The following is a 27623-nucleotide window of genomic DNA, read 5'->3' on the forward strand; positions in this document are numbered from 1 at the left end:
CATGGCTTCCTGCATCCCCTCCAGTGCCTGTATGATCAGACTCATTCATATCTGCCACTTGTTCTCAGTGGAGAACCCACAGGAGTCGTCAGCATATTTGAAGCAGTGCAATTCAAATGAATCAGTGTCTTGAAATAAGAAAATGCATCTGATTGCAAAAATAGTTTTTACTATAGAAAAGCCTCAAACGGGAGGAAAAATCACAGTGATAGTTAACAGTTCACCAAGGTTTAAACTTCCTTCACGATGCAGGAACATTTACCCCATTAAGAGGAAGTCCATAAATGCAGTTTACTTAAAGCCCCTTGGGAACGCTTCCTCCACACCTAGTCTGCTACTGAACACAGCCCTGCCAGTTCGCTAACGTACTAGGGTCCCCAAAGTGCCACTGCACTGTCCCAGGTGCCCAGGGAGCAGCTTCCATGCTGCAGGAGTCTGGCTGCATACCAGAGTTTAAAACTGAAGATGTGTTTTGAAATCCATGCCACCTTCCTCACCGGAGGTTGGTTGTTCCGTAGAGTCGTTTCCATCCCGCCTCCTTTGATCAGGGAGGAAGGGACTGGAAGTTCCTATTAAACACTTAATAAAAGCAATTCTTTTATTTTAAAATCCATTTTCAGAAGCTCCTTTGTAGCATTTTACTTCCTTTCAGCAGCAAGATGCCATTAAGGAGAGCAAAACGGTCTGCAGAATAACAAGGACACGCGGCGAGTGGCGGGTAATTGAATGAAGGTATCCCCCAAGGCACAGGGACTCAATTTCCAGGGGCACGGTGTATTTTACAACACCAGAGAAGCAGTAACCCAGCCCAGCATGAAGAGTCTGCTCCCTGCACAGCTTCTGGTGGCTACATTTCATGCCACCGCTGTCCTGCCACGGGCTGGACACCGCCTAAGTGAGAGTTCAGGGTGCGGACGCAGCACCTGCTCCCCAGGGTGCTGCCATCTGCTTGGGGAGATTATGAAACATGGAAGAGTCAAGGAAGTGCTGTTATTAGGCACCGCAGAGTGGGTAGGGACCTGATTTGGCTGGTTCTGGTGGGAGCAGTGTGGGATTTGAACAGGGCCCTAGAGGGTGGTTAGAAAGTCTACAGAAGGTGCAGGGCAGCTGGGCAGAAGGGGACGGGTCCACTCATTCCAGCCCCGACCAAGCACCTCCTGTGCTTCAGGGCTGCCAGAGGGAGCAGTGCACACAGGTGGGTGAAACTGACCCCGGAGCTTCTGCACTGCCTGGGAAGGCACCATTTCTGCAGGAATCTAAAGGGCGGAAAGCAGCATCGTCCACAGAGCAGAGGGCAGAGCTTTCCGGAAGGAAGGAGGTGCTGCGTAAGGCTAAGATGAGAACGCCCCTGGTGTGGGGGGCAGATTCCAGGCGCACAAGAACACCGGGCTGTGGAGGTGTGTGGAGGCCGATCCCACGGGCACAAGGCTGGCTGAACCCTCAGGGGACTTGATGTGTTTGTAGGGATTTGTGATGCGGGAAGGGCAAGGAAATGGAGACCCAAACATATCTGGAAAGGACAGTCTGGCTAAAGGGGACAGGAGGTCCATGGGGGTGGGGAAGGAGGAGGGAGGCCACAGAGGAGGGCGTGGAAGTGGCTCAGGGGTAGGAAACAGAGCCCACACCCTGCTGGCTGCAGTGGAAGGGGGGGAGGACTATAAGTGCATTTTAATAGGCGATTGTAGAAAAAAGCACATGGGATTTATTACTCAACCACTTTTAGTGGACAGCGATGTTAACTCTATGCACCTTCCTGTGTGACAATCTCTAGAAGTCGTTCATCTCAGGAAACTGTACCTCCTTCCCCCCTACCAGCCCTGATGACCAGTCCTTCACTTTCTAAGAGTTCAGGGACTTTGTTACCGAAGAGCAATCATGCAGCATGTGTTTTTTTGTGTCTGACTTATTTCCTGGGGCATAATTTCTCCAGGATCATCATGTTAGCACACGTCAGAATCTTCTTTTGCAAGGCTGAATGATATTCCATGGTATGTTGATACCACATTTTCTTTACCTGTTCATCCACAGGTGGACATTTAGATGACTTCTGCCTCTTGGCTACTATGACCAGTACTGCAGTGAACATGGGTCATGCTTTCAATTGTTTTGAGATATACCCAGAAGTGGGATAGCTGGGTCATATATTAGTTCTATTTTTAATATTTTGAGGAATCCCCATACTCTTTACCTTAGTGGTTGCACTATTTTATATTCCAACAAACCATACATATAGGTTCCTATTTCTGTACATACTCGCCAACTGTGTTTGTTTTTTTTGGGGGGGGTGTTCTGCTCTTTGTTGTTCTTTTTTTGAGAGTTGCCATTCTCCTGGGTGAGGTGGCATCTCAATGTGGTTGGTTTCCTTCCTTCCTTCCTTCCTTCCTTCCTCCCTCCCTCCCTCCCACCATCCATCCCCCCCTCCCTCCCCCCTCCCTCCCTCCCTCCCTCCCTTCCTTCCTTCCTTTACTTTCCTTCCTTCCTTTCTTCCTTCCTTCAGATTAAACCCAGATGCACTTTACCACTGAGCCACATCCCCAGTTCTTTTTATTTTTTATTTTGTGGCAGGTCTTACTGAGTTGCTGAGGCTGGCTTTGAACTTCAGATCTTCCTGCCTCAGCCTCCCAAGCCTCTGGGATTACAGGCATGTGCCACCGTGCCTGGCTCTCATTGGGGTTTCAATTTACATTCTCCTAATTAGTACTGATGTTGAACATCTTTTCAGGTGCTTGTTGTATATCTCTTTGAGGAGACATCTATTCAAGTCCTTTGCCTATGTTTTTAAACTGGATTATTTGTTTTTTCTGTGTGAGTTGTTGTTGAATCATAGGAGTTCTTTATATATTCTGAGTATTAACCTTTATCAGATATAATATGGCTAGGAAATGTTTTCTTCTGTTCCGAGGGTTGTCTTTTTACTGTTATTTCCTTTGTTTTTAAAGAGAATTTAGTCCTCTTGTATATTTTTTAACTTTTTGCCTATGGTTGATATCACATCTAAGAAATAACTGCTAAACCCAATGTCATGAAGCTTTTCCTCTATATTTTCTTTAAGGAGTTCTACAATTTCAGGTAGGTCATATTATGGTTTAGATATGAGTTGTTTAGGTCATATTATGGTTTAGATATGAGTTGTCCCCCAAACTTGTTTCTCATGTGTGAGACAATGCAAGAAAGTTTAGAGGTGAAATGATTGGGTTATGAGAGTCTTAACATAATGGGTGCATTGTGATCTGATGGGATTAGCTGAATGGTAACTGCAGGCAGGCACGGTGTGGCTGGAGGAGGTGGGTCCCTAGCGGTGGGCCTTTGGAGTTTATATTTTGGAGCTTCCTCTCTGCTTCCTGACTGTCGTGTCCTGAGCCACCTTCCTCCACCACATTCTTCTGCCATGATGTTCTGCCTCACTGTGGGCCCACAGCAATGGATTCAGCCACTGACAGATTGAGACCTCTGAAACTGTGAGCCCCAAGTAAACGTGTCCTCCTCTGATTGTTCTCGTCAGGTCTTTTGATCGCAGCAGCAAAAGAACCGACCCAACAGGTCTTTATTCCATTTTGAGTTGGTTTTGTGTGTGGTGTGAGGTAAGGGTCCAACTTCATTCTTGCTTGTGCAAATCCTGTTTTCCTCACACTCCTTGCTGAAGAGACTGTCCTTTCCCCATTACATGGCTTTGGCACCCTTGTCAAAGTCCTCTGACCCTACACATGAGGGTTTATTTCTGTTTTCTTGTTCTCTGTTCTATTTCATTGGTATAGACATATATCTATCTTTATGTCCGTATCTTATTGTTTTAATTAATGCAGTTTTGTAATAATGTTTTGAAATCAGGAAATATAAGGTCTCCAGCTGTTTTGTTTGTTTGTTTGTTTGTTTTTACCTTAAGATTATTCTGGGGAGATGTGGTGGTGCACTCCTATAATCCCGCAACTTGGGAGGCTGAGGTAGGAGGATCATGAGTTCAAAGCCAGCCCCAGCAACTTAGTGAGACCCTGTTTCAAAATAAAAAGTAAAAAGAAACTAGAGATAGAAGGAACTTATCTCAACATTATAAAAGCTATGTATGACAAACCCAAAATGAACTTCATACTGAATGGAGACAAGTTGAAAGAATTTCCTCTATAATCAGGAATAAGACAAAGATGTCCACTCTTATCAAGAGAGTTCTTGAAACTCTATCCAGAGTAATCAGAGAAGGAAATTAGAGGCACACAGATAGGAAAAGAAGTCAGATTATCCTGTGGAGACATGATCCTATATCTAGAAGCCCCAAAAAACTCCACCAGAAGACTCGTAGAGCTGATAAATGAATTCAGCAAAGTAGCAGGACACAAGATCGACATTCGTACATCAACAGCTTTCCTGTACTACAACAGTGATTCTAATGAGAAAGAAATCAGGAAAACAATCCCATTCACAATAACCTCAGAAACATTAGATACTTGGGAATTAATTTAATCACAGGGGTGAACGATCTATATAATGAAAAGTATGCAACACGGAAGAAGAAATTGAAAAAGACCTTAGAGGATGGAAAGACCCCCCCATGGGCTCTTAGATAGGCAGAATTGATATTGTCAAAATGGCCATACTACCAAAAACAGTGTACAGATTCAATGTAGTTCCCACCAACACACCAGAAACATTCTTCACAGAACTATGTAACAGGGGCTGAGGGTACAGCACAGTTGGTGGAGTTCTTGCCTTGCATGTAAAAGGCCCTGGGTTCAATCCCCAGCACCACATTAAAAGGAGAAAAAAAAAAAAAAAAAAGAACTATTTTTTAAAAAGTACTCAAATTCATCTAGAAGAATAAGAGACCCAGAATAATCAAAGCAATCCTGAGCAAGAAGAGGGATGCAGGAGGCACCACAGGCCCCGAATTATACTACAGTGGTACAGTAACAAAAACAGCATGGTGTCAGCACAAAATAAACACGGAGAACAGTGGAGGAGGCTAGAAGACACAGAGACAAACCCATGGACAAAGGTGAGAGAAACATGTTGGAGAACAGCCAGCCTTTTAAACAAATGGTGTAGGGAAAACTGGAAAGCCAGACACAGAATTAAACTACACCCTCCCTCTCACCCTGCAAAACATCAAATCAAAATAGATCAGAGACTTAGGAATTAGAACAGAAACCTTGCAACTACTAGAGGAAAGCACAGGATCAACACACCAATTACTGGTGCAGGTACCAACGTCTTTAAAAAAACAAAACAAAACAAAAAAAAAAAACAAAAAACGCTGAAGCTCAAGAAATAAAACCAATAATCCCTAAGTGGGATGCCATCAAATTAAAAAGCTTCTGCCCAGCGAAGGAAAGAGTATGAAGAGAGAGCCTACAGAATGGGAGAAAATCTGCCCATTACTCTTCTGGCATGGGATTAATATTCAGAACATATACAGAACTAAACAAGCTTAATATAAAAAATAATAACCATCTAATCAATAAATGGGCAAAAGAAATTAACTAATTTCTCAAAAGCAACACAATGTACAACAAATATATGAAAAAATGTTCAACTTTCTAGCAATCAGGGAAATGTAAATCAAAACTACACTAAGATTCACCTCACTCCAGTCAGAAAGGCAATGATCAAAAATACAAACAATAATAAATGCTGATAAGGATGTGGGGAAAAGGTATACTTGTACGTTGCTGGTGGAACTGCAAATAAGAACAGCCACTCTGGAAAGCAGTATGGGGATTCCTCAAAAAAACTAGGAGTGGAATCACCATATGACCCCCCATCCCACTCCTCAATATTTATCCAAAAGAACTAAAATCAGTATACTATAGTGATACAGGCACATTAATGTTTATAGCATTGCAATTTACAATAGTCAAATTATGGAATTAGCCCAGGTGACTGTCAACAGGCAAACATGGATAAAGAAAATGTAGTATATATGCACAATGGAGTATTACTCAGTCATAAAGAAGAATGAAGTTATCGTATTTGCTGGCAAATGACTAGATATGGAGAACATCATGCTAAGTGAAATAAACCAGACTTAGAAAATCAAGGATCAAATGTTTTCTCTCATATGTGGAAGCTAAAGCAAAATAAGGGAAAACAGTGGGGTAGAGATCGGTTATGAGAAAGATATAGGGAAGATAAGTGGAGTAGAAAGAGGAGATAAGGAAGTAGAGAGGGTGAGTGCATATATAAATATACACAGTGAATTCTACATTTATGTCTATGTATAAAGCACCAATTGAAAATAAATAAATAAGGGGCTGGGGTTGTGGCTCAGTGGTAGAGCGCTTGCCTAGCACATGTGAGGCCCTGGGTTCGATCCTCAGCACCACGTAAAGATAAATAAATAAAATAAAGGTATTGCATCCATCTATAACTAAAAAATATATTAAAAATAAATAAATGAGTTAAAGGAAGATCAGTAGAGTAGAGGAAAAAGAATAAGGGGAGGGAAAAGGGGCCAGAAACTGGTGGAGGGGGCAGGGACTGAATGGAGTCAAATTCTACAAATGTATCATTTTCTTTTTGTCAAAATGAACCCAATGACTATGGATAATTATAATGCTCTACTAAAATAAATAAAGTCCTGGGGATGTAGCTCAGTGTTAAAGTGTCCCTGGGTTCAAACTCTTGTTCCCCTCCTCAAAAAAAAAAAAAAAAAAAAAAAAAAAAAAAATTGTTTTGGCTATGCTGGGTCCTTTGAGATTCCATATGAAATACTTAGCTTTTTTTTTTTTTTTTTTTTTGCAAAAAATGCCACTGGGATTTTGATAGAGGTTATATTGAATCTGTAGATTGCTTTGGGTAGTATGAATATTTAACCCATGAATATGGGATGGTTTCCCATTGTTTGTAGCTTAATTTTTTTGAGCAATGTTTTGTAATCTTGAAATTTTTGTGAAGTGTATAAGTTCTTTATGCCTTCTTGATGAACTCCTGAGTATTTTATTCTTTTTAATGCTATTATAATTGGCTTATTTTCTTCTTTTGTTTTGTTTTATACAGCCTACTTATTTTTTAAATTTTTTTTAGTTGTCGATGGACCTTTATTTTATTTATTTATTTTTATGTGGTGCTGAAACTTGAACCCAGTGCCTCACACATGCTAGGCAAGCGCTCCACCACTGAGCCACAACCCAGTCCTAATAGGCATATTTTCTTAAGCTCATTCTCTGATTATTCACTGTTAGTTTGTAGAGATGCAACTGATTTGTGTGGATTTGCTTATCAGGCCTAAGGTTTTGGGGGAACTCTAGGCTTTTCTACAAAGATCAGGTCATTTGTGAGCAGAGATCATTCGCTTTTTCCTTCTTCCTTCCCAGTCTGGGTGCCTTTGAATCTCTTCCCTTGCCCAACTTCTCTGACTGGACTTCCAGTTCTATCTTGAATAAAAGCGGTAAACCAAACCAAGCTTGTCTTGTTCTTGATTTTAGAAGGAATGCTCTCAGCTTCTCACATTGAGTATGATGTTAGCTGTGGGCTTTTCATATGTGGCCATTTTTTATGTTGTAATTTCTTCCTGTTCCTACCTTATTTTCTGTTTTTATCGTGAAAAAATGTTGCATTTTATCAAATGCTTTTTCCTGCACCAGCTGAGATTATCGAGTGCTTTTATCTTTCATTCTGTTAATGTGTGTTATTTGGATTAAGTTCCTATGTTGAACCATCCTTGTACTTCAAGAATCAATCCCACTTGGTCATGCCTAGAATCTGTTTATATATTGCTGAATTTTGTCTGCTAGTACTTTTTGAGATTTCTGCATCAATTTCCATGGGGAACATTGGTCTATAGTTTTCTTGTGGTGTCTTTGTTTGATTTCAGTATCAGGGTAATTCTGGTCTCAAAAAATGAGTTTGGAATGATTCCTCCTTTCCACTTGTCTGGAAGACTCTGAGAAGGATTAGTGTTCATTCTTATTATGTGTGTGGTCCTGGTCCTGGACTGTTCTTTGTTGGGAGGTTTTGGATTACTGATTCCATCTCCTTACTAGATATAAATCTGTTCAGATGTTTTATTTCTTCATGGCTCAGTATTGGCAGGGTGTTCTGAATTAACTTGATAGGGAGAATGTGTAAGATTTACTTATGGATTGGAAAATGAGGGAAAGAGAATAACAGGTGATGATATTTTTTACATGGTGATACAAGAACTGGATAAAGATTTGGGTAGGAACGGGGAAACTTGAGAGTTGGGCATTAGACATTTGAGCTAGAGATGCTCAGACAGAGATGCTTAGTGAGCAGCTACACCTACAGTCCCCGAACCCAGAGATGGATGAGCTGGAGTGGAGGGACAAGTGACAGGGTGCACCCAGTGAGGGGAAGGGGTAGCAGCTGAGGTAGGCCAGGTTCCCAAATTTGGGTGTTATTCTCTGTGAAATAAAATTATGGGAAGGTTTTTATTTTCCTTTTGAATGACAGAGTTGTTTGTTCACAGCTATTTATTTCTAATTTCAAAAATAATACATTGCCACTGTAAAAAAACATAAATAAGGAAAAGAATGAGTAAGATAATAAGCATAATCCATAATTATAAGCATCCACTTATAATTACCACTAGGACTATGCCCTATTTCCTTCCAAGAATTTTTTTTATTTGCATATTTTGCACATATTGCAAAACTAAAATTACACACTGTACAAAATAACTCTATATCCTACTTTTTTACTTAATATGTTGTCACAAATACTTGGCTATATGATTAAAAATCTCTATGAAGATAATTTTAATAGCAATATAATATTGTATTGGATAAATATAATTTGTTTGGTATTCAATAGGATATGCAAGCTGTGATCATCTTTCTATAATATATAGACCTATGATAAATATTCCTGTGTATATATCTTTGCTCCAGTTCTCAAATGGAGAATCTGGGGATCAAAGGCACAAACATTTTAAAGATTTTTGATGTTATGGAAAATTGTTTTTAGAAAGGATAAACTTATATATACTCCTAGAGAATAAGCCTGCTCATTCCCTGCACTCTTACAGTCACTGAAAAATACAGCTTTCAAAGTATTTACTAACTTTATAGATGAATAAGGGTATGTCATCGAGATTTTCTTAACTCTCTTCATGAAACTGTGAGGCAGAAACCAGAGTCTCACAAAAATTCCATTCTATAGCCAAAGAAATTCTTAGCAAGAAGAGTGAGCAGGAGGCATCACAATACCAGATGTTAAAACTATACTACAGAGCCATGGTGACAAAAATGGCATAATACTGGCACCAAAACAGACACATAGACCAATGGTACAAAATAGAAGACACAGAGATAAACCCACATAGATACAGTTATCTTATACTAGACAAAGGTGCCAAAAACATTCATTGGAGAAAAGAGCCTATTCAATAAATGGTGCTGGGAAAATTGGAAATCCACATGTAACAAAATGAATTTAAACCCCTATCTCTCACTCTGCATGAAACTCAACTCAAAGTGGATCAAAGACTTAGGCACTAGACCAGAGACCCTGCTCCTAATAGGAAAAAAAAAAAAGCAGGCCCAAATCTTCACCATGTCGGCTTAGGATCTGACTTCCTTAACAAGACTCCTAAAGCACAAGAAGTAAAATCAAGAATCAATAAATGGGATGGTATCAAACTCAAAAGCTTCTTCTCAGCAAAGGAAACAATCAATAATGTGAAGAGAGACTACAGAATGGGAAAAAATCTTTACCACATGCACCTCAGATACAGCATTAATCTCCAGGATATATAAAAACCTGAAATATCTTAACACCAAAAAAAAACAAATAACCCAATCAATATATGAACTAAGGAACTGAACAGACACTTCAAAGAAGAAGAAATATGATTGGTCAACAAATATATTAGAAAAGGTTCAACATCTTTGGCAATTAGAGAAACGCAAATCAAAACTACTCTAAAATTTCATCTCACCCCAGTCAGAATGTCTATTATCAAGAATATGAGCAACAATAAATGCTTTCAAGGATGTAGGGAGAAAGGTACACTCATACATTGTTGGTGGGACTGCAAATTGGTCAACCATTATGGAAAGCAGCATGGAGATTCCTCAGAAAACTTGGATTGGAACCACCATTTGATCCAGTTATCCCACTCCTTGGTTTATACCCAAAGGACTTAAAATTAGCATACTACAGTGATGCAGCCACATCAATGTTTATAGTAGCTCAATTTGCAATAGCTAAACTATGGAACCAACCTAGATACCCTTCAACAGCTGAATGGATAAAAATAATGTCATATATATATATATATGTATATATATATATATATATATATGAATATCACTCAGCCTTGGAAGAAGAATGAAATAACGGTATTTACTGGAAAATGGATGGAGCTGGAGAATATCAAGCTAAGCGAAATAAGGCAATCCCAAAAAACAAAAGCTGAATGTTTTCTCTGATATGTGGATGCTAATTTGCAATGGGGGTGGCTAGGGAAGAACAGAGCTACTTTAGATTAGGTAGAAGTGAGTGAAGGGAGGAAGGGGGCTTGGGGAGGGAAGGGTAGTAAAATGAATCAGACATTATTACCCTATGTACATATATAACTATACAACTGTTGGGATTCTACATCATGTGTAGCCAGAAAAGTGAGAAATTATACTCCATTATATATGATGAATCAAAGTGCATTCTATTGTCATGAATAACTAATTAAAACAAATAAAATAATTTTTAAAAATTCCATTGTGGTAGATTCAAACCATGCCAATGAAGTGTTCAACTTTACTCTCATAATCAAGAACATGAGTCAAGCTTAAGCTCACACACTATGAAAACATTTTTTGTTGGTTTGTTTTTTGGTACCAGGGGTTGAACCCAGGGATTCTCTACCACTGAGTCACATTCCCACCCCTTTTTATTTATTTAGAGACAGTCTTGCTAAGTTGCTTAGGGCCTCACTAAGTTGCTGAGATTGGCCCCAAACTTGCAATCCTCTTGCCTCAGCCTCCAGAGCTGTTGGGATTGTTTTATGAATACATTTCTAAGATGACTCCTCCAAAGTGACAGGAAAGACCTCATTCCTGGAAGTCCCAGGTGGAGATCTGAGTTTCAGAGGGCAGTCCAAGTCACATGGTATGCTGGGGACCCTAAGGACTCATCTAACTTAGCTTCTGTTCTGGGCAGAAAGGAAAAGACTCACATGGGGAACTCAAGAAAGTTCCAGACCCCCCGTCTTCCTTCCAGTGAGGAAGAGCTGAACTCCACCTCAAAGGCACTCTTCGGGGAGAGAACCCCGGCTCGAGTGTTTGGAGTTAACCACCGCGAGGGCTCTTCCCTCTCATGGAGCGTGCTGGTCTAGATGCCTGACGACTGGGGTCAAGTGAGTCTGTGTTTCCTTCTGGGCGGAGCCCCATCGATGGTCTGCTCAGGTCTGGGATGTTGCTCTGCAGGAGAGGGTGCCACAGAGATCCCCGAGTGTGGAGAGGTCGTGGGTGGCAGGTGTGCACACCCAGGTACCTTCATGGTCTTGGCTCAGGCTCGGGACTGTGGCCTTCTAAGTCTGATAAACCCAACTGACGTAGCAAACGTGCCCAAAGAGGCTCTGCCTCCCGGGAGTGAACTTTCATTGGCTAAGTTTAAAGAGAGTTGACACACCAGAATTCCAGGTATTCCTGGAATAATGGCTTTTACATACAAGTGGATTTACATGAAAAACCAAATGATCACAGAAAGATGGGCAGGAAGTGTGGGCTTGACTCTGTCACGGCTGCAGGTCTTGTTCCCCCAGGGTTGCTGCAGACTGTGCTCAGTGCCTGGGCTGCCTTCTGCATATCCACAGCTTACCTCTTATCATTCCTCAGGCTCAGCTCAAGTGTCCCCACTCAGAGAAGCCCGCCGCTCCCAGTAGAGGTGTCCCCAGCTCACCCCCAGCTCACCACCACCTGGATGCTCATTGCACCCTGCACTTCCATGTAAGCCCTCGCTACGGTTTTAATGGACTGTTTCACAGGCTGTTTTCTCACTGCTTCTCAGTTCAGTGAGAGCAGGAGCCACGCCTGCCTTGTGCATGGCGATCTCCGACCTCCAGCAGAGTCCCTTGTACACTGGAAATGCCCAGGCCCTGCAGAGGGCAGAGGAGGCGGGAGGGGCACAGAGAGGAGCGAGACAACTGCTCGCCCACCATGCAGTGGCCTTGCCGATGGGACCCTGAAGAACCTAAGCCAAGGTCCTCTCTCCTCCCGACAGTGCCCCAAACGGGCCTGGTGGAGCTGCTGTGCCGACCCCCTCTGGTGCTCCCACCCCTGCCAACCGTCCCCTCCAACTCCCGCTTCAGACAGGAACTACCTCTGGTCGGTCACCGTCTAATCACGCTGCCCATCTGCCTTTCTGCCTGCTGATGCGGCTTTGTGGATCACTGGTCTAACTAGTATGTGGTCATCTGTGACTCAGATCTCAGAGGGCAGCCCAAGTTTTGGGGGGTCACCACACTGTCAACCCCTGTAATTGCCACACTACTGCCTGGGCTCACGGACAGGGCACTCTAGATGCCCAGGAATCAGGAGAAATGAGACAACTGTGTGTGCATGTGGCTAAGGCCTATTTATACTTCATAAAAACAGAAGCTACAAAATGACATTCTTACATGACTTGGCTATTTTCTTTCAAAATATGATATTAATTTTGATAATTAAAAACAGCACACGCCTTGGCCTGGAAGTCTGGGTGAGACCTCGACTGCTCTGATCCAGCCTCTGACCCTGTGGGGCTGCCAGTGAGTCCTGTTTCAGGGCTGGCTCCTGTTATTGAGGGACTGGAGCAGATGGCCACTTCTGTTGCTTCTGATCTTGACATTACCTGCAATGAGTATCTCACCCAAGAGCTCCCCTAACTTCATAAGCACCCCACAGACCAGAATGTCTTCTGCAAATGACAACCACACGCAGAGTCTGGGCAAAGCATCTCAGGGATCAATCTTGGAGACAGCTCAGGATCTTGACAACCACAAATGCCGTGACTTGGAAGACAAGCAGACATTTGTTCTTGGGACCTGACGCAATGAACAGAGCAGATTCTCTACCACAAGAGCTACTGGACGCTGGGTGATCATGCCTGGAGACTGAGGTGCCTGGGAAAGCTGGGCACATGGTACCAGGTACCCTCTTCTGGTGCTGTAACCCAGACACAGCGTGTTTGTGGAAACTCTTCCACGTGTTCAGTAGTCAATCGTTATGATAAGACGTTCCCATAAACTTATACCTGTATAAGCTTTGCAGAAAGCACCGGCCTTCTCTAATTTTGATATTTGGAGTTCAGCCCCCTTTGCCTCAGATTCTTAACATGCAGATCTATGCAAAAATCCCTCACTGATATTAAATTATGCTCTCAAATAGGCCATCAGCTATAGTCCAGACTCACTCACTACAATCTATTTATAAGCCAAAACCAGCCTCAGTGTTAATCAGCTGGTCTGCTATGTTCAAAGTCATGTTCACGTTTAGACAGTCTCCACACCCCGCTTAGGGAATGGGCATCTCTGACAAGACCCTACCCAGCTGAAGGGAAATTCCCAAAAAGAATCAGGACGGCCCACCCAGGCCTGCACACAGACACACGCTTGTTTCTGCCACAGCCACCGTGCACAGATGGTGCGCAAAAGTAGGATTTCCACAAGATTTCTGGTACTGGGTGCAAACAGGAGGCTTTTGCCCCGAGAGTTAACTGAAAGTGGCCTGGGACGTTGTGCTCCTACCTCGAGTAGTAGGACTCCACCCCCAGGGCCTCGCGGACGCTGGCAATGTGCTGCTCCAGGGCCGAGCTGGTTGCTGAGGGGAGCGTGGCACTGCTGCTGGCCTGGAAGTCGCTAGAGTTTTCCACTGTGCTGTCACCCAGGTAGTGTTCGTGGAACTTCAGAATTCCTGAAAGCAGACAGGCACAGCCAACATCATAGGAGGCTGGGGCGGCTGGAGGGAAAGGCCGAGGGCGGGCATGGGCGTGCCATGCTACACCACTTCCTCGAAAAGCACGCCAGGGCCTTCCAAACTGGGGTCAGTACCCTTTCCACGGCTTCTGCCGTCAGGGGTGGCGCCTGAAGCCAGGGAATAGAGATGTGGCCTTTGCTTCTGATGAGACATTCAGAAGCTCCTGGATAACTAGACTGCTCCCTCAGCATCTCCAAGCTCATGTTTTTCAGAATCACCAGCTAGGAAGGGCTCCTTTCAGGATCTGTGCATGAACGTGCCCAGGTAGCTTCTCTGTGGAGACTGAAATCCTGAACAAACAAATAATTAGCCAAGTGGAAATTGTGTCATGAAAGACCTTTCATATTACAAAAGCAAATAAAAATAAACAGGCAGTATAAAGGTCAAATAAAAACACCTTTTAAAAATAAGACTAACTGGTCAGTGGTCATTAATGGATTAAAGGTGCAAAAAATGATGTCTCCATGAAATTGAAGCCATCCACGCTGGTTTTCTGGCAATAAACATAGGGCATATTCTCAAATGGTAATGAGCTGTGTCAGCCCTGGAAAACGCTGGTCCCCTCTGATTGGATTAGAGCCCCCAGTGAAAGCTTCGGAGTGTCATTAAGAGCAAAGAGGAATGAAAAGGAAACAATAGGAGCCTCATTACACATGGCTCATTATTACAGGGATCTGGATATGCCACCTGTCAAATCATGTCCCCAAGACGTAACAACCATGGAGAGAAAGAGCTTGATACCCGCCAGTTGTCAGCCTCCTCCTCCGGAGTACTAGTGCCCTCTGGGAGTGGGGACGGTGGGGATGCCACCGTGGCTGTCACCATGAAAATCGTAACTTAGAACTTTTAGCACAGAAGGGTCAGGGGCAGGACGTTCTTTGTGGAAAGCTCATAAGAACACAGGCTCAGAGGGAAAAGGTAGCAGCAATAAAAGTGAGACAACAGGACATGTAGGCATGAGGGCTCAGAACCAAAGAGCAGCTGGGGGCTGTCACCCAGCACCATTTTTTTCTTTTTCAAAATCAAAGGGAAAGAAACATATTCAAGAAAATCCTGTCAATTCTCACTGGCAGTTGAACTTTTTACAAACATTCAAGAAGCCCATTCTTCAAGATTCCCAATTAGAAGATCCACTTCCCCAGTCAATAGACTCTAATTGGGTCTGGTATGTCTCCAATGTGGTAGACCCATCAGCATTTTATTATGCAAAAAATATGGCCCTAGCAGCCAATTAGTGGGTCTGTATTCGGCAAAACGGTTACATCCTGAACATTTAATGCTGATGAAATCAAAGGGGATTTTTACCCCTAAAATAGATTTTTCAACAAAAGTGGTAAAAAATGGGTTCTGCTAAACTCAGAAATTTCAAGCTTAATACTCATAAACTGAGAGCTGCCATTATCATTTTAGTCTAACTTTACCATGACAAAGGACCACAATTATTAAATCATACCTAGAAAGAGCTCATTAGGACTTGCCGTCTTCCTTTATTAGCTAATGAGCAGCGGCTGCCTAAGAGTAGGGACGCTAGTGCGATGACTCCTGCTCTTGGTCTTCCCTGACAAATGCTTCCTCATTCGCCCGTGAGGGGCCGCGGTTTTTTGGGAGAGTGGGAAAGCTGAAGTCTTACAAATTGGAAGCTCCTCCATTGAACACCCTCTGTGGCAGCTTTACTGGAACGTGACATCCTGGTCTAATCCTCCCCCTCCACAGGGCTTCTCCTCAGGGCTGGTGCCTTTGTTGCCTGGTGTTGTGGTTTGGGTGTGAGGTGTCCCCCAAAAGCTCATGTGTGAGACAGTGCAAGAACGTTCAGAGGTGAAGTGATTAGTTTATGAGAGCCGTGATCTCATCAGAGGTTGGTCCACTGATGTGGATTGACTGGGTGGGCACTATGGACAGAGGGTGTGGCTGCAGGAGGTGAGTCACTGGATGTGCATGTTGGGGTTTGTATTTTGTTCTTTTGTCCCTGATAAGGGGAGCTCTCTCTGCTCCCTTGTTGCCATGTCCTGAGCTGCTTTCATCTGCCATGACTCTCTGCCTTGCTCGGGCCCAGAGCCATGGAGTCAGACGACTGTGGACTACACCCCTGAAACCACAAGCCAAAATGAACTTCCTCCTCTACATTGTTCTAGTCAGGTCTTCTGGTCACAGGGATGGAAAAGCTGACTAAGATCCTGGTGCCCCTGGACAGAATTCTCACCTGCCCCCGGAGCCAGCAGCCAGCTGTAGAGGTAGCCTGCCGCCAGGGAGTAGTAAAGCACCAGTCCCCTCTGGCCGTTGACCATCTCTAAGATCTGATCGATGGTGACCGGTGAGTAGGGGTCCGAGTCCTGCTGTCCTGTTTGTCGTTCCACCAGAAGATCAGCAAATGCCCTTGTCCGACCTCTTTCTGCCACGGCCAGGGCTTCATCATGGTGGCCTAAGAGACAAAGGGGCGGGCTGAGTTGTCCATGGTGAGTGAGTCTCCTCAGGGCAATAGGCACACCTGTCAAAGGCCACTGTCTCTGAGGGACAGACTACAGAGGCCACTCCTGCCTCTGACCCCGGAGGGGTAGGGGTCCTACTCAGAACCCGGTTCTATGATTCAACGAGACTGGTTTCAAGCCAGCGTTTGAGTCACTGGGCCTTCCTCTGTCTTGCAGCCAGCACAGGAGTCGCCCCAGCCCACTCTGCTCCTCATCCTGAGCTGCTCCTGACCTGGCCCCCAAACCTCCCACCTCACCAGCTTCCCTGCTCCACTAGCATTCTGATCTGTGGGACACATCTCCTGGCCCCCCTCCTAGATGCAGCCCCTTCTGTGCATCGCATCATCCAGCCCCACCTCCCAAGTCCCTCGATGACACCTCCACGCCTTTACACGTGCCTGTCCTCTGCTGGGTGCCCCTTCCCTTTTCACTGAGCTTGTCTCAAAAAGAGGGATTGTACTAGTTGTCCCGCCTATCTCAAAGGCTACTGTCAAGATCAAGTGAGGCGCTCTATGTGAAGGTGTTATTTAAGCACCACCTGTATGACAGGTGGCCCTGTTAATATTAAAGCTGACACTTCCTTCCATGCTGGGCTTCCCTCTCATCTTCTCTCCTCTAGTCCCCCGGGCAAAAGGTTTAAACCTCTGAGGTCTCTACTGCTTTAAAATTGCTTCTGTCTTTCAAGCTTTTTCCCAGTCTTTCAATCCAACTTCTAATCCCACTTCCTCTAGGAAGATAGTCTATAATGTAGCTTAAAAGCTGATGCGCAGATATGAAAGCTTGAAAAATGTAAAGCCCTATACCTTCCAGAGAGACTTATTTGTAAGTGAGGCAATGCAAGGCAGAGGACTGGATCTCGTGGTAAGTAGGAACATGGAAGAGTTGCCAGAACCAGGGCCCACAGAGAGAGCACGCAGAGACCAGACGCCACCGCTGCTGTGGCACGTCAAGGACACCTTGCTGCCTGCCGTTCAGGCATTGGCACAAAGTGGAGATTCATGTGAGGGTATGCAATGGCCCCTCTACTCTATTAAGTTATTAACTGGAACAGCAGGGAGTTTCTGTGCACATTGGAAAATCAGTCCCAAAGTGCTAGACAGACTAACACAGTGACTATAATAGATAATGAATTATAATCCTAGGCAATGAGTACATTTAATTTTTCAAGGCGAAACCTGAGTATTCATACAATACAGGAAAGGGCAGGTTATGGAAAAGTCCTCAACATTCAACTTCAAAGACTTTGTTAGTTTCAGTGAGTATCTTCTAGGAAGAGGCAGGTGACAGAGGAGCTGGAAGGGGACAGTTAAGGCCCAGGTGAGGGGAGCTGCAAGCTATCCCAGTGCCCCGGAGCATGCAGGCCTGGGAGAACAAGCCCCAACCATGAAAGTCACAGCGCAGAGGACAGGTCCAGAGGGTGCAGTCACTGGACAGCAGTGTGGAAGGCTGCATGGCTGGGCAAACGGAAGCGGCCCATATCTTCTCAGATGCTTCCCCTTGGTCAGAGGCTTGAGCCAGGTGTAGGTTCAGCAAGGGCATATGAGGGTCACCTGGCTCAGGCATCTTTGTTTCAGGGACACCAGCTCTGGCTCCCAGGCCTGCTGGCTGGACTGCCATACTTCCCAGCACCAGAGTTTCTCTACCTTAGTGCCCACCACCGGTACTGGACTCAGTGACCCAGATGGCCCGAAAACCTGAGAGCAACTTAGTTATTATCCATGGGGCTGGCACTAAGCACGCAGTGGGTGCTCTATCAATCTTTGTTAAATAAATGAATGAATGTTCAATTGCTGATTGTGCCTTCAGAGTCTGTTGTGACAACAATCACACTTTATCAGAGCAGTCGTCAACACCTTGGGGACAGCCAGCACACACCAACCGCTCTCACCAAGGCTGACGAGCACCCGCTGCAAGGCCTGGTAGGAGGACGTCTGCAGGTCAAAGAGTGAGAGCTTGTAGTCCGTGCTCAGCTGCGCCTCGTGCCGGATGGTTTCGAACAAGGCTGACGCCCGGTAGAGCTGAAATGAAGAAGAATGTCATCCATTTTCCAGAAGCCATGTCAGCTGTTCACAGACAACGACAACTTTTGCTTATACTGTGGAACACAACCTAAGCGTTTTTAAAAAGGTTTAAAAAGAACCTATTTCCAGGTAGATCTTTGTGGACCAGAAGAAGCATCACATCATCCCCAATAAATGATAGCTTATGTAATCAATTTTGGTAGGGTCAGGAGATCTAAAAGACAAGGGTCACAGACATCAGGCCTGACGGAAGTTAAAAAAAAAAAAAAGAACTATTAATCCAAAAAGTGCTAATTTTGATTAAAACAAACAGTTCTCAGGTGACCATGATTCACTGTCTGCAGGTAGGAGGATGCAGAAGGATGGAAATGGGCCCATCGGTGGAGGCGCTCTGGAGACGGTCGAGGCCGGGGCAAAGGCAGAGGGTCACACTCTCATGAGGATGGCGGCCTTTGCAAGCGGTCGGTGTTGTGGAGCCCAATCACATCCCTCCCTCCCCAGGGCCAGGACTTTGCCGGATAAGCTCCCCAAGGAGCCACGCCCACTCGCACAGGCACCTTGAGGTCCAGACAACTGGCCTTCCTAATGGAGACCCTGCCCTGCTGTTTTCCCATACTGAAGAAGAGTGCCTTAGACCAGCAGCCCTCCAAGGAGCGCGCCTTTGCTTCGCCATGTGACTTGGCAAGACCCCAGGCGCGGCGCTCCCTCTGTGAAGTGGGTGACCATCCTTCGACTTCACAGGTATTTTGAAAAAATTCAGTGAGTAAAAGTACTTTGAAAACAGTAAATCGCTACATCAATATACATTTTAATTTTTGCAGCCAGTAAATTAGAGAATTAATTCTTTAAGTTGCCTTTAATAATTTAAAAGTATGGTAAAATGCCCTAACATTCCAGGAGATTATGGCACATCCTCAGTGCTGTGAGCACCCAGGAGGAGCCTTGAGTGACCCGTCCTCCTTCCCCTCTTGCCTAGTGCAGTGTCCATGGGGGTCGCACGCTGGCTTAGGAGGTGAGTGTGTGACCTTAGAAACGGGTCATCTCTCTCCCCTTCCAACCTAACAGGAAGTCCTAACTCTAGAATCTTTCCACTCTGGAGGGCAGCGTGACAAGGAACTGCTCTTCAGCTGCCACCACACAGCAGCGGCAAGGAACTGCTCTTCAGCTGCCATCACACAGCAGCGGCCCGGACTTACGTGGGAGAGGGATGGGGATATGTGTTGCTATAACTGGAAACTTACAAAGACATCATAGTCAATAATCATGAATTCTTGTTTTGCTTCTGTTATAAAGAATATAATTGTGTATTCAAGTTTAATGCAAAGCAGCAGCACATAATATAAGAATTCCAAAGAAATGATGGAGACACTGAGCACGTGAGTGAGCAAGGATCTTCTTCCCTGTGTGAAGTTTCAACACCTCCGGGCTGGCCCAGGCTGGGAACCCTTTGCAACGACAGGGCATGTGGTCAGCATCTCTGGCAAATGCTGCCCCTGGAAATGAACTCCACTGGAGTTGGGGTTCTGCTCACCTGGTGTTGGGCCTCCTCCAGGTTTCCACTAGCCCAAAGGGAGAGGCCAAGACCATGGCGAATTTTTGCCTCATCTTCTCTTCGGCCCAGTTGCTCAGCTAACCTTAAACCTGAAACCACAAAAATGTAAAGATACAAAGAAGCCAGATAATTCCACCCTGTCAATAAGTATTGGCAGGTGACTTTGCTTCTGGGGTACTTAAGAACGTTAACAGCACAGCTGGAGAGGGAATGAGGACAAGAGCCCTCTTCGAATGCCTCCCTGGTTGGTAGCAGTTTCCAGGATACTCAGAGAAGGCCCAGCAGGAGCTCAGGCGATGGCTATCAGCACAGCACAGACAGGTTTGCAGGGCAGGCAGAAACGGAAACAAATGGAACCTGAACCTGGCCGTCCCCCCAGATGCGAACCCCTTAGCTCTGCAAATGGAGACTACTGGCTGATAAATTTATCTTGTCTGATTCTCCGGCTGGCAAAAGCTTTTCCTGACAGTCAAGCACAGAAGGCACGATTATACTTCCTCCCATCGCACCGCATGCATCCAGTCCGTGCTGGTGGGAGGCATGCGGTGTTCTCCTGAAAGCAGAACAGGGTGCAGCCTGCCCCCGCTGCTGTTGCTGACAGGATGGCAGGTTCCATGTCCACTCTGTGTTTCCTGTAAGTCTGAGGCTTTGATGTGCCTCAGCAGGGTTGCAAAATCAGTACTATTATGAGTCGAAAGCCTTAAATGAGACTGTCCTCGTTTTAATGGCCTTCGGATAGGCACCTGCAGTCTGGGTCACTTACCCACAGCAAGCTTCTGGGTTTCAGGACACCAGCAGCCTCTGGGGCCTTGCAGGAGCCAATCTGAGGGCAGCCACTTACTGTATCGGTCACTAAGCCATTCTCAGTGTCACTCTGCCCTCATCACCCTGCTGTCTGTGAGAGCAGCTAGCCTGCGAGGAAGACGGCATGGGGCTTCACAGCACACTGCACACACAGGGCTTCCCTCTGGTCTGAGTCAGGGGTGGGCTGCCTCTGAGCACGCCAGCCCATCAATTTCCAGCTGCGGGAAAGGAAGCGAGTCAGGTGAGAGGCCAATAAAAGGGATGCTCAGGTTCAAGCTCATATAATATGTATTTCAAAATGCATATAACTCAGAAAGTTTAGAAACAGCATTTTCTGTCTAAATTGTCATTTGGGTAACAAAAATACTACTTGAAAATAACTCACATTTTTATTATTTTATTTGGGGGATGGCTTGGGGATTGAACCCAAAGGCATTTTACCACTGAGCCACATCCCCAGCCCTTTTTATTTATTTTAAGACAGGGTCTCACTAAGTTGCTTAGGGCCTTGCCAAATTGCTAAGGCTGGCCTTGAACTTGTGATCCTCCTGCCTCAGCCTCCCAAGTTGCTGGGATTACAGGTAGGTGCCACCACACCCAGGAACTCATATTTGTAAATACCTCACAGAGAGGAAACACATGTGAAAGAAGATGGTTCTTGAGAGAACACCAGGAAGATACTTGTTGCTTTAACCTTCAACAAGCTGCCACGTTGGTTCTTCAGTGTCCATGTCCCTGCCAGGTCTGGGCATGACTCAGACCTGGGGCAAGCCACCTTAGAAGGCGTGTTGGTGAGAGCAGGAGCTTTGCTTGGTTCCTGCTGTAGCCCAGCACCTAGGACACCTGTCTGCCATTAAGTAGGGACTCAAAAACAAAGAGGTAAAAACCTACAGGACAGCTGAGTACGTGGTGCACACCTGCAATTCCAGTTACTTGGGAGGCTGAGGCAGGAGGGTTGCAAGTTCAGGCCAGCCTGGCAACTCAGATCCTGTCTCACAATGAAATTACAAAGGGCTGAAGGTGTAGCTCGGTGGCAGAGCACTTGTGGAGCATGTGTGAAGCCCTGGCTCAATCCCCAGCTCTGTAAAACACAAAACAACACCCCACCAGACAGACGTGGTAACTGGCCTGCCCAGCTCTACGTGTATCTGCTGCTCAGGAGGCTGAACCACCCACCCAGCTCCGGGGAGCATGGCATGCCAGAGTAGTGGCCTAACCCCAAGTAACTCACGAAACTGCCCCAGTCTCCCTTTCTTCATCCACAAAATGAGAAACCTAAGGCTTTATCCAGAGGCATCCATCCACATCCCCTGGGGTGCTTGTTCAGCTGACGTAGACCCAGCCTCACTGCGAGATGCCAGCACAGGGCACAGGGTGCTGCTCATCTGCAGCCCCCTCCCCTCTGAAGGCCAGGAGAGAACCCTGGGACATTTTCCAGCTGATCTGTCCCCTCCACGGCCAGAGGCTGCAGAACCAACTCAGAGCACTTCCCAGGGGTCCTGAACCTCCACCAGTTCAGACCTCATGAGAAGGGACACCTGGTTTGTCCACGAGGGGAGGCACTGGAGCAAGCCCTCGATAAGGCAAACAGCATGGAGATGCTACAAATAAGAGGTTTTAGATCTCTACGAGACTTAGGAATTACAAGAAACAATAAAAAAGGAACTGGTGCGTTTTCCCCTATGATGGTACAACGTCTCAGGTAACCAGCTATTGCACGTAAACAGCATTCCAGGGAAGTCTAAAGAACGTGGCTGAAAAGTTGTCAGATGCTGGGTCTCAATTTAATAATTTTCATAAATCCAACTGAAAATTGCCCCTAGACTACTGGAATTTCACCAGTCAAGTGGTTTCGGAAACCAGAAGTCATTGTTCATATTTAATGCACTGAGGCAGAGCCCCATCTGCAAAGAGTGGGAACTAAATAAGGCCTGGACAGAGGCTTGCTGTCCCTCAGGACCCTCACTCTGCAGCCAGCACAGGCCCATCTGTGCAAGAACAGGGAGCCACCAGCCCCGCCCTCGCTGTCCACTTGGCCTCCTGCTTCTCTCTCCCGGGCATCCCAGCTGGGGCTCAGCAGTAACCAGGACAGCACCGCCCCAGCCCCACTGCTCTCTGAGGCTGGAAACCCCAGACAGGGTCTTCCTTGGTTCCTGGGGTCAGAAAATTCAGCCTGAACCCCACTCTGCAACTAATCAGCCACATGGTCAAGAAACAAAGACCCAAGCTACATCCTCCTCCTCTGAGCCTCAGGTGACTTAGCTGCAAAAATGGGGAGAAGACACACCCCTCGAAGTTGTGAGGATTAAATCAGATTAAATAAACTACATTTGCAAAACCTTTTGGAAACTATAAATAAGAGGTTTTGTAGGAAATCAGCCATCATTTCCTTTCACTAGTGGGTGGAGAGCGTCACATCTGCCCTCCCCTGCAGGCTCCGAGGACCCTGACCGGTGTGCTGTGGGAGGATTTAAGAGCAGAAGCCCCGCCCAGGGGTACACGGGAGGGCAAACAATGCAGAGGGGCTTCTGCTTTGGGGAAAAGGAAGCCTCCGAGGACCAACCGTGCTCAGCCAACTGATGGAACCTGATGGCAGAGGAGGAAGAGAAGTGGCCAAGTCCCAGGGGCGCCTGGAACAGAACGAGGGCCATGGCAGCTGCCCAAGCACTGTAGGCAACAAGCCCGGGAAGAAGCCTGGTTGACGGCTTTGGTGATGCTCAGGAGGATGCTTCTGATTAGAATCAGTCACCATGTCACAGCTGATGACTATATAGTTGTGATGCAGGTTAGATATTTTCTAGAGGGACAATGGAACTTGAAGCAGATGGGGTTTCCCTCTGGTTTAGAACCTGAGCTGGAAATGATCAGATCCTACATGGCTCTTCCATGTGAGGTGTATCGTCACCCAGCAGAGGGTTCTCAGGAGCTGCTCCTTGGGCAGCTGGTGCCACCGAGAGTGTGGCGATCTGGTTCAGAGAGCTGGGTAAGGTGTTCTGAACAATGAAACCAGGCTCAGAGGGTGGCTGCAGGTTAGAGCACTTCCCTAGCAGGCGCGAGGCCCAGAGTTCGCTCCCCAGCACCACAGAAACGAATAAAAAGGACTGAACAAAGAAGCACCTCCGTTCCAGCAGGGAGACACTGGAATTCTGCAGCTGAGACAATGTGGCCTCTGATCCTCACTCCATGCAGAGATGGCCCCTCACACTGTACACTCCCCAAGTCTCTGGCAGACTGAGGCCACGTGGGCCTTGTCACCTACCTTCCTGTAAGTACATGACAGCCTGAGAGTAGTTCTGCAAGGCATGGTGGGTCCTTCCGAGGCTACTGTAGGACACTGTCTTGGCCACCAAGTCGTTCATCTGTGCAGCAATGCTCAAGTGCTGCTCCTGATAGACCACTGCCCTCTCGAAGGTGCCCAGGGACTCGTAGGTCAGGCCCAGGTTCCCGTAGGCTCGGCCCTGGCACGTGGGGTTGTTGGTTTCCTCTGCGATCTGCAGATCAAGCTGGTGGTACTGCAGGGCCGTGTCATACTCCCCCATCTGCTGGTAGACACCCCCCAGGCCACAGGCTGCATCGCTCTCCAGGGCTCGGTCTTTCATCTCTCGAGCGATGTTGAGCTGGCGCTCAAGGCAGGAGATGGCCTGTTCGTAATTCCCTAACTGGCTGTGCAGACTTCCCAGCTCGCCATAGGCCTGGGCTTTATTGAAGGCCTCCCCGAGCTCGTGGGCCACCACGAGCCTCTTTTCAAAGCACACGAGGGCTTGCTGCAAGCTCCCCATCGCCCTGTGGGGATGTAGACAGAAAAGCAATGATATTATTTCGTGCAGGTGCAGACATGCCAAAGCCCCTGAGAAAATGGGAAGCATTTGTCACTGTCACTTACTATAGAAGCTCTTAACTCCTCTTCTAGCTAAAATCTATCATGTGCCCTTAGAGTGAGATGCAGAGGAATTTCATAATCTGGAAAGCAATTCAAAAGTCATCCCTTAGTGACCTTCCCAAGAGCTCGAGATTCAATGGGATATACACCCCAGAGGAAACATAAAATATATTAATAGGCACAATGATAGCAAGTGAACTGTTTGGTTCTTCGGGCCTCCCAATTTCCACTACCGCTTAGACTATGTTTTTGAAATCACTTTACAGTGGCTATAAATCTGTCACCTGGGCTTCTCAGAGCACTCTGTGGGTGATGATTCAGTTTGACCCTTGCCCTTCCTCCCATCCTGGAGCCCTAATCCCCTGCCTATGTGGTGAGGCCATAGATTCTGCAGACACAGGCACCCCATATTCAGAAGAAAAGCATCCCTTGGCCAACCGTGTCTTCCTGTGCTGGTCAGAGATGACATGATCAGAGTGAGACAAGCAGGGATCTTGGCAGCAGACCAAACCAGTTGCATGGGGCCCAAGGATTCCTTTTCCTGAGCCTCAGTTTCTGGTGGGGACACGTCCCCAGGTCTAGCTGATGATAGGGCATAGAAACCAGGACTACTCGGTCAAAATAGCTCTTCAAGAGGCCCAGCCTGAGGCAGGGCATGTGGGAGGGGTCCATCTACTCCCTTTTCCTAAAAGCCAAGTAGTTGGTGGGCACTGATGTACTAATAAACCCATTCAAAATGGGGGCGGTATTGAGAAAAGCCCCATCAAGTCGATTCATTCCCATTCCCAACCCTATTAACTCTTTTATCCTGATCATTTTGATGTAGTCCAAAAAAGCACTTCTGGAGTCAGAGCCCTGGGTTTGACTCTTGACTGCCCCTTTTAAACTGTGTAATCTTAGGCATTAACCCAACCTCCCTGGACTTTGGTTTCTTCTTCCATGACACAAAGGTAATAATATCCCCTGCTTAATACAAAGACTGTGGAGAAACCAAAGGAGGAAGGTGTGGAAGTGCTTTGTAGTTGGTCAGCTGCCATGCGGACATGGGCTGCTCGGACTGTCGCAGCTGCTCCCGTTGTAGCTTTTTCTCCCTGATCTGTCCTGTCATTTTTACCTGTGTCCGTTCCCTAGCCCCCGGTAAGCCTTGGCTTGGTCTTGCATGCGATTCAGACTCTGGGCCACGGATAAATACTGCTCGTAGTACTTGATGGCTTCCTCGTAGTCACCCAGGGCCTCGTAGCAATCCCCCAGGTTGCCATAGGCCCGGCCTCGGTCAAGCACTGACTCGTTTCCACTGAGCTGCTGCAGCATGGCCAGCTGCTGCTCAAAGTAGCCGATGGCTTCTTCCATCACGTTCATGTTCATCTTGGTGATGCCCATGTTGCCGTAGACCTGGGCCTCTAGGCTGGGATCCTTCAGCTTCTGCCCCAGGTCCAGCTGCTCTTCGTAACACTTGAAGGCCATCGTGTACTTCCCAAGGGCCATGTAGACAGCAGCCAGGTGCCCATGAGCTCTGCACTCCCCTGACAGGTCGCTCAGCTCCTGGTACACCTCCAGCTCCTGGGTGTGATAACCCAGGGCCTTGTCATACTTCTGGATCATCCGGTATGCAGTGCCCAGGGCGGCGTATGCACTGGCTTCTAGTCTTCTGTCCTTTACGTGATGGGCTAAGCCCAGCTGCTGCTCGTAGAATTTTATTGCACCATTTATATCTTTTTTACAGATGAATATATCGCCCAGGTTCCCTAGGGCTCGGAATTTAGCCTGGGAATTATTCAGGGACTGGGCTAGGGACAGCAGGTACTTCTGACACTCTTCAGCTTTGCTGAAATTCAGCAGAGCCTTGAACGCAAGGCCCAAGTTGCAGTAGGCTTTTGCCTGGCTCAATTTGTCGTGAAGGTCTTTGGCCAACGCCAGATCCTGCTCGTAGTACTTTACTGCCTCCTGGTAATTTCCAAGGCAGTAATGGGCATAGCCAAGATTGTGGCAGACCTTCCCTTCTCCTTCCATGTCCTGAAGGTCAGGAGCAAGCCGGAGGTACTGTTCGTAGTAGGGGGCAGCCTGGACATACTCTCCTCGGGAGCAGTGGAAGTTGCCCAGGTTGCTGAGGGCCCGGGCCTCGCTCTGGATGTCTCTCAGCTCCCGGGCGATGTTCAGGTGGTTCTGATAGTGCTGCAGGGCCCGGTCGTGGGCACCCAGGGCCTGGTAGGCCACAGCAAGGTTCCCATGCGTGGAAGCCTGGGAGGCGCGGTCATTCACCTCCATGGAGATCTGCAGCTCCTGTCGGTGGTACTTGACAGCCTGGTCATACATGCCCAGCGCGTTGTAGGCGTTGCCCATGTTCCCGTAGGCGCGGCCCTGTGCGGCGTAATCGCTCAGCTCCTGGGCGATGCACAGGTGCGTCTTGTGCAGTTTCAGGGCAGTGTCGTAATCGCCTTTCATCTGGTGTATGATTCCTGAGAGAGAAAAGAAAGGCCAGGAAAACACTAGAATAACTGCCGAGCAATTTAGAAAAAAAAAAGTAACTTGCAACTCGATTTATGGTAAATGCTATTCAGAATTAAAGAATTTAAAATAACAGAAGGTAGAATTAAATATTTATCAACTCTCCAGAGGGAGGAGAGCTTTCTAAGCTTCAAATCAACAGGAGAAAACATCAACAGATTTGATTACAAAAATAAGGATTTTTGTACTACAAATAAATATCTAAAATAAAAAGGCAAAAAACAAAGTATATGTGAAACATATGGAAGTTTATCTACTGTGAGTAAAGGTATCATTCGGTTTAAGAAAAGAAAACAAGACCCCAATTTATGTATTTTACTTTTTAAAAAATATTTTTAGTTGCACATGGACACACTACCTTTATTTAATTTATTTATTTCTAATGTGCTGAGGAATGAACCCAGTGCCCCACATGTGCTAGGTAAGCGCTCAACCACTGAGCTACAATCCCAGCCCCCCAATTTATTAAAATAGACAAAGAACCACAAATGT

At 46.3% G+C, this 27623-nt stretch overlaps 1 protein-coding gene across 6 annotated transcripts in view; it reads right to left on the reverse strand.

Moving 5' to 3' along the window:
* TTC28 (tetratricopeptide repeat domain 28) overlaps positions 1-27623 on the reverse strand; it is a 603016-nt gene that overhangs the window by 71553 nt on the left and 503840 nt on the right. For all 6 annotated transcript variants that reach the window (XM_079151218.1, XM_079151219.1, XM_079151217.1 and 3 more), the window contains 6 exons: positions 25741-27082; positions 24006-24529; positions 19922-20031; positions 18258-18387; positions 16105-16323; positions 13676-13841 (listed from right to left, as the gene is read on the reverse strand). In XM_079151218.1, the coding sequence (XP_079007344.1) occupies positions 13676-13841; positions 16105-16323; positions 18258-18387; positions 19922-20031; positions 24006-24529; positions 25741-27082 (2491 nt within the window). The remainder of the gene's footprint in view (positions 1-13675; positions 13842-16104; positions 16324-18257; positions 18388-19921; positions 20032-24005; positions 24530-25740; positions 27083-27623) is intronic.

This window comes from Sciurus vulgaris (genome assembly GCF_902686455.1).
Source record: "Sciurus vulgaris genome assembly, chromosome: 8".
In the NCBI taxonomy this organism is placed as follows: domain Eukaryota; kingdom Metazoa; phylum Chordata; class Mammalia; order Rodentia; family Sciuridae; genus Sciurus; species Sciurus vulgaris.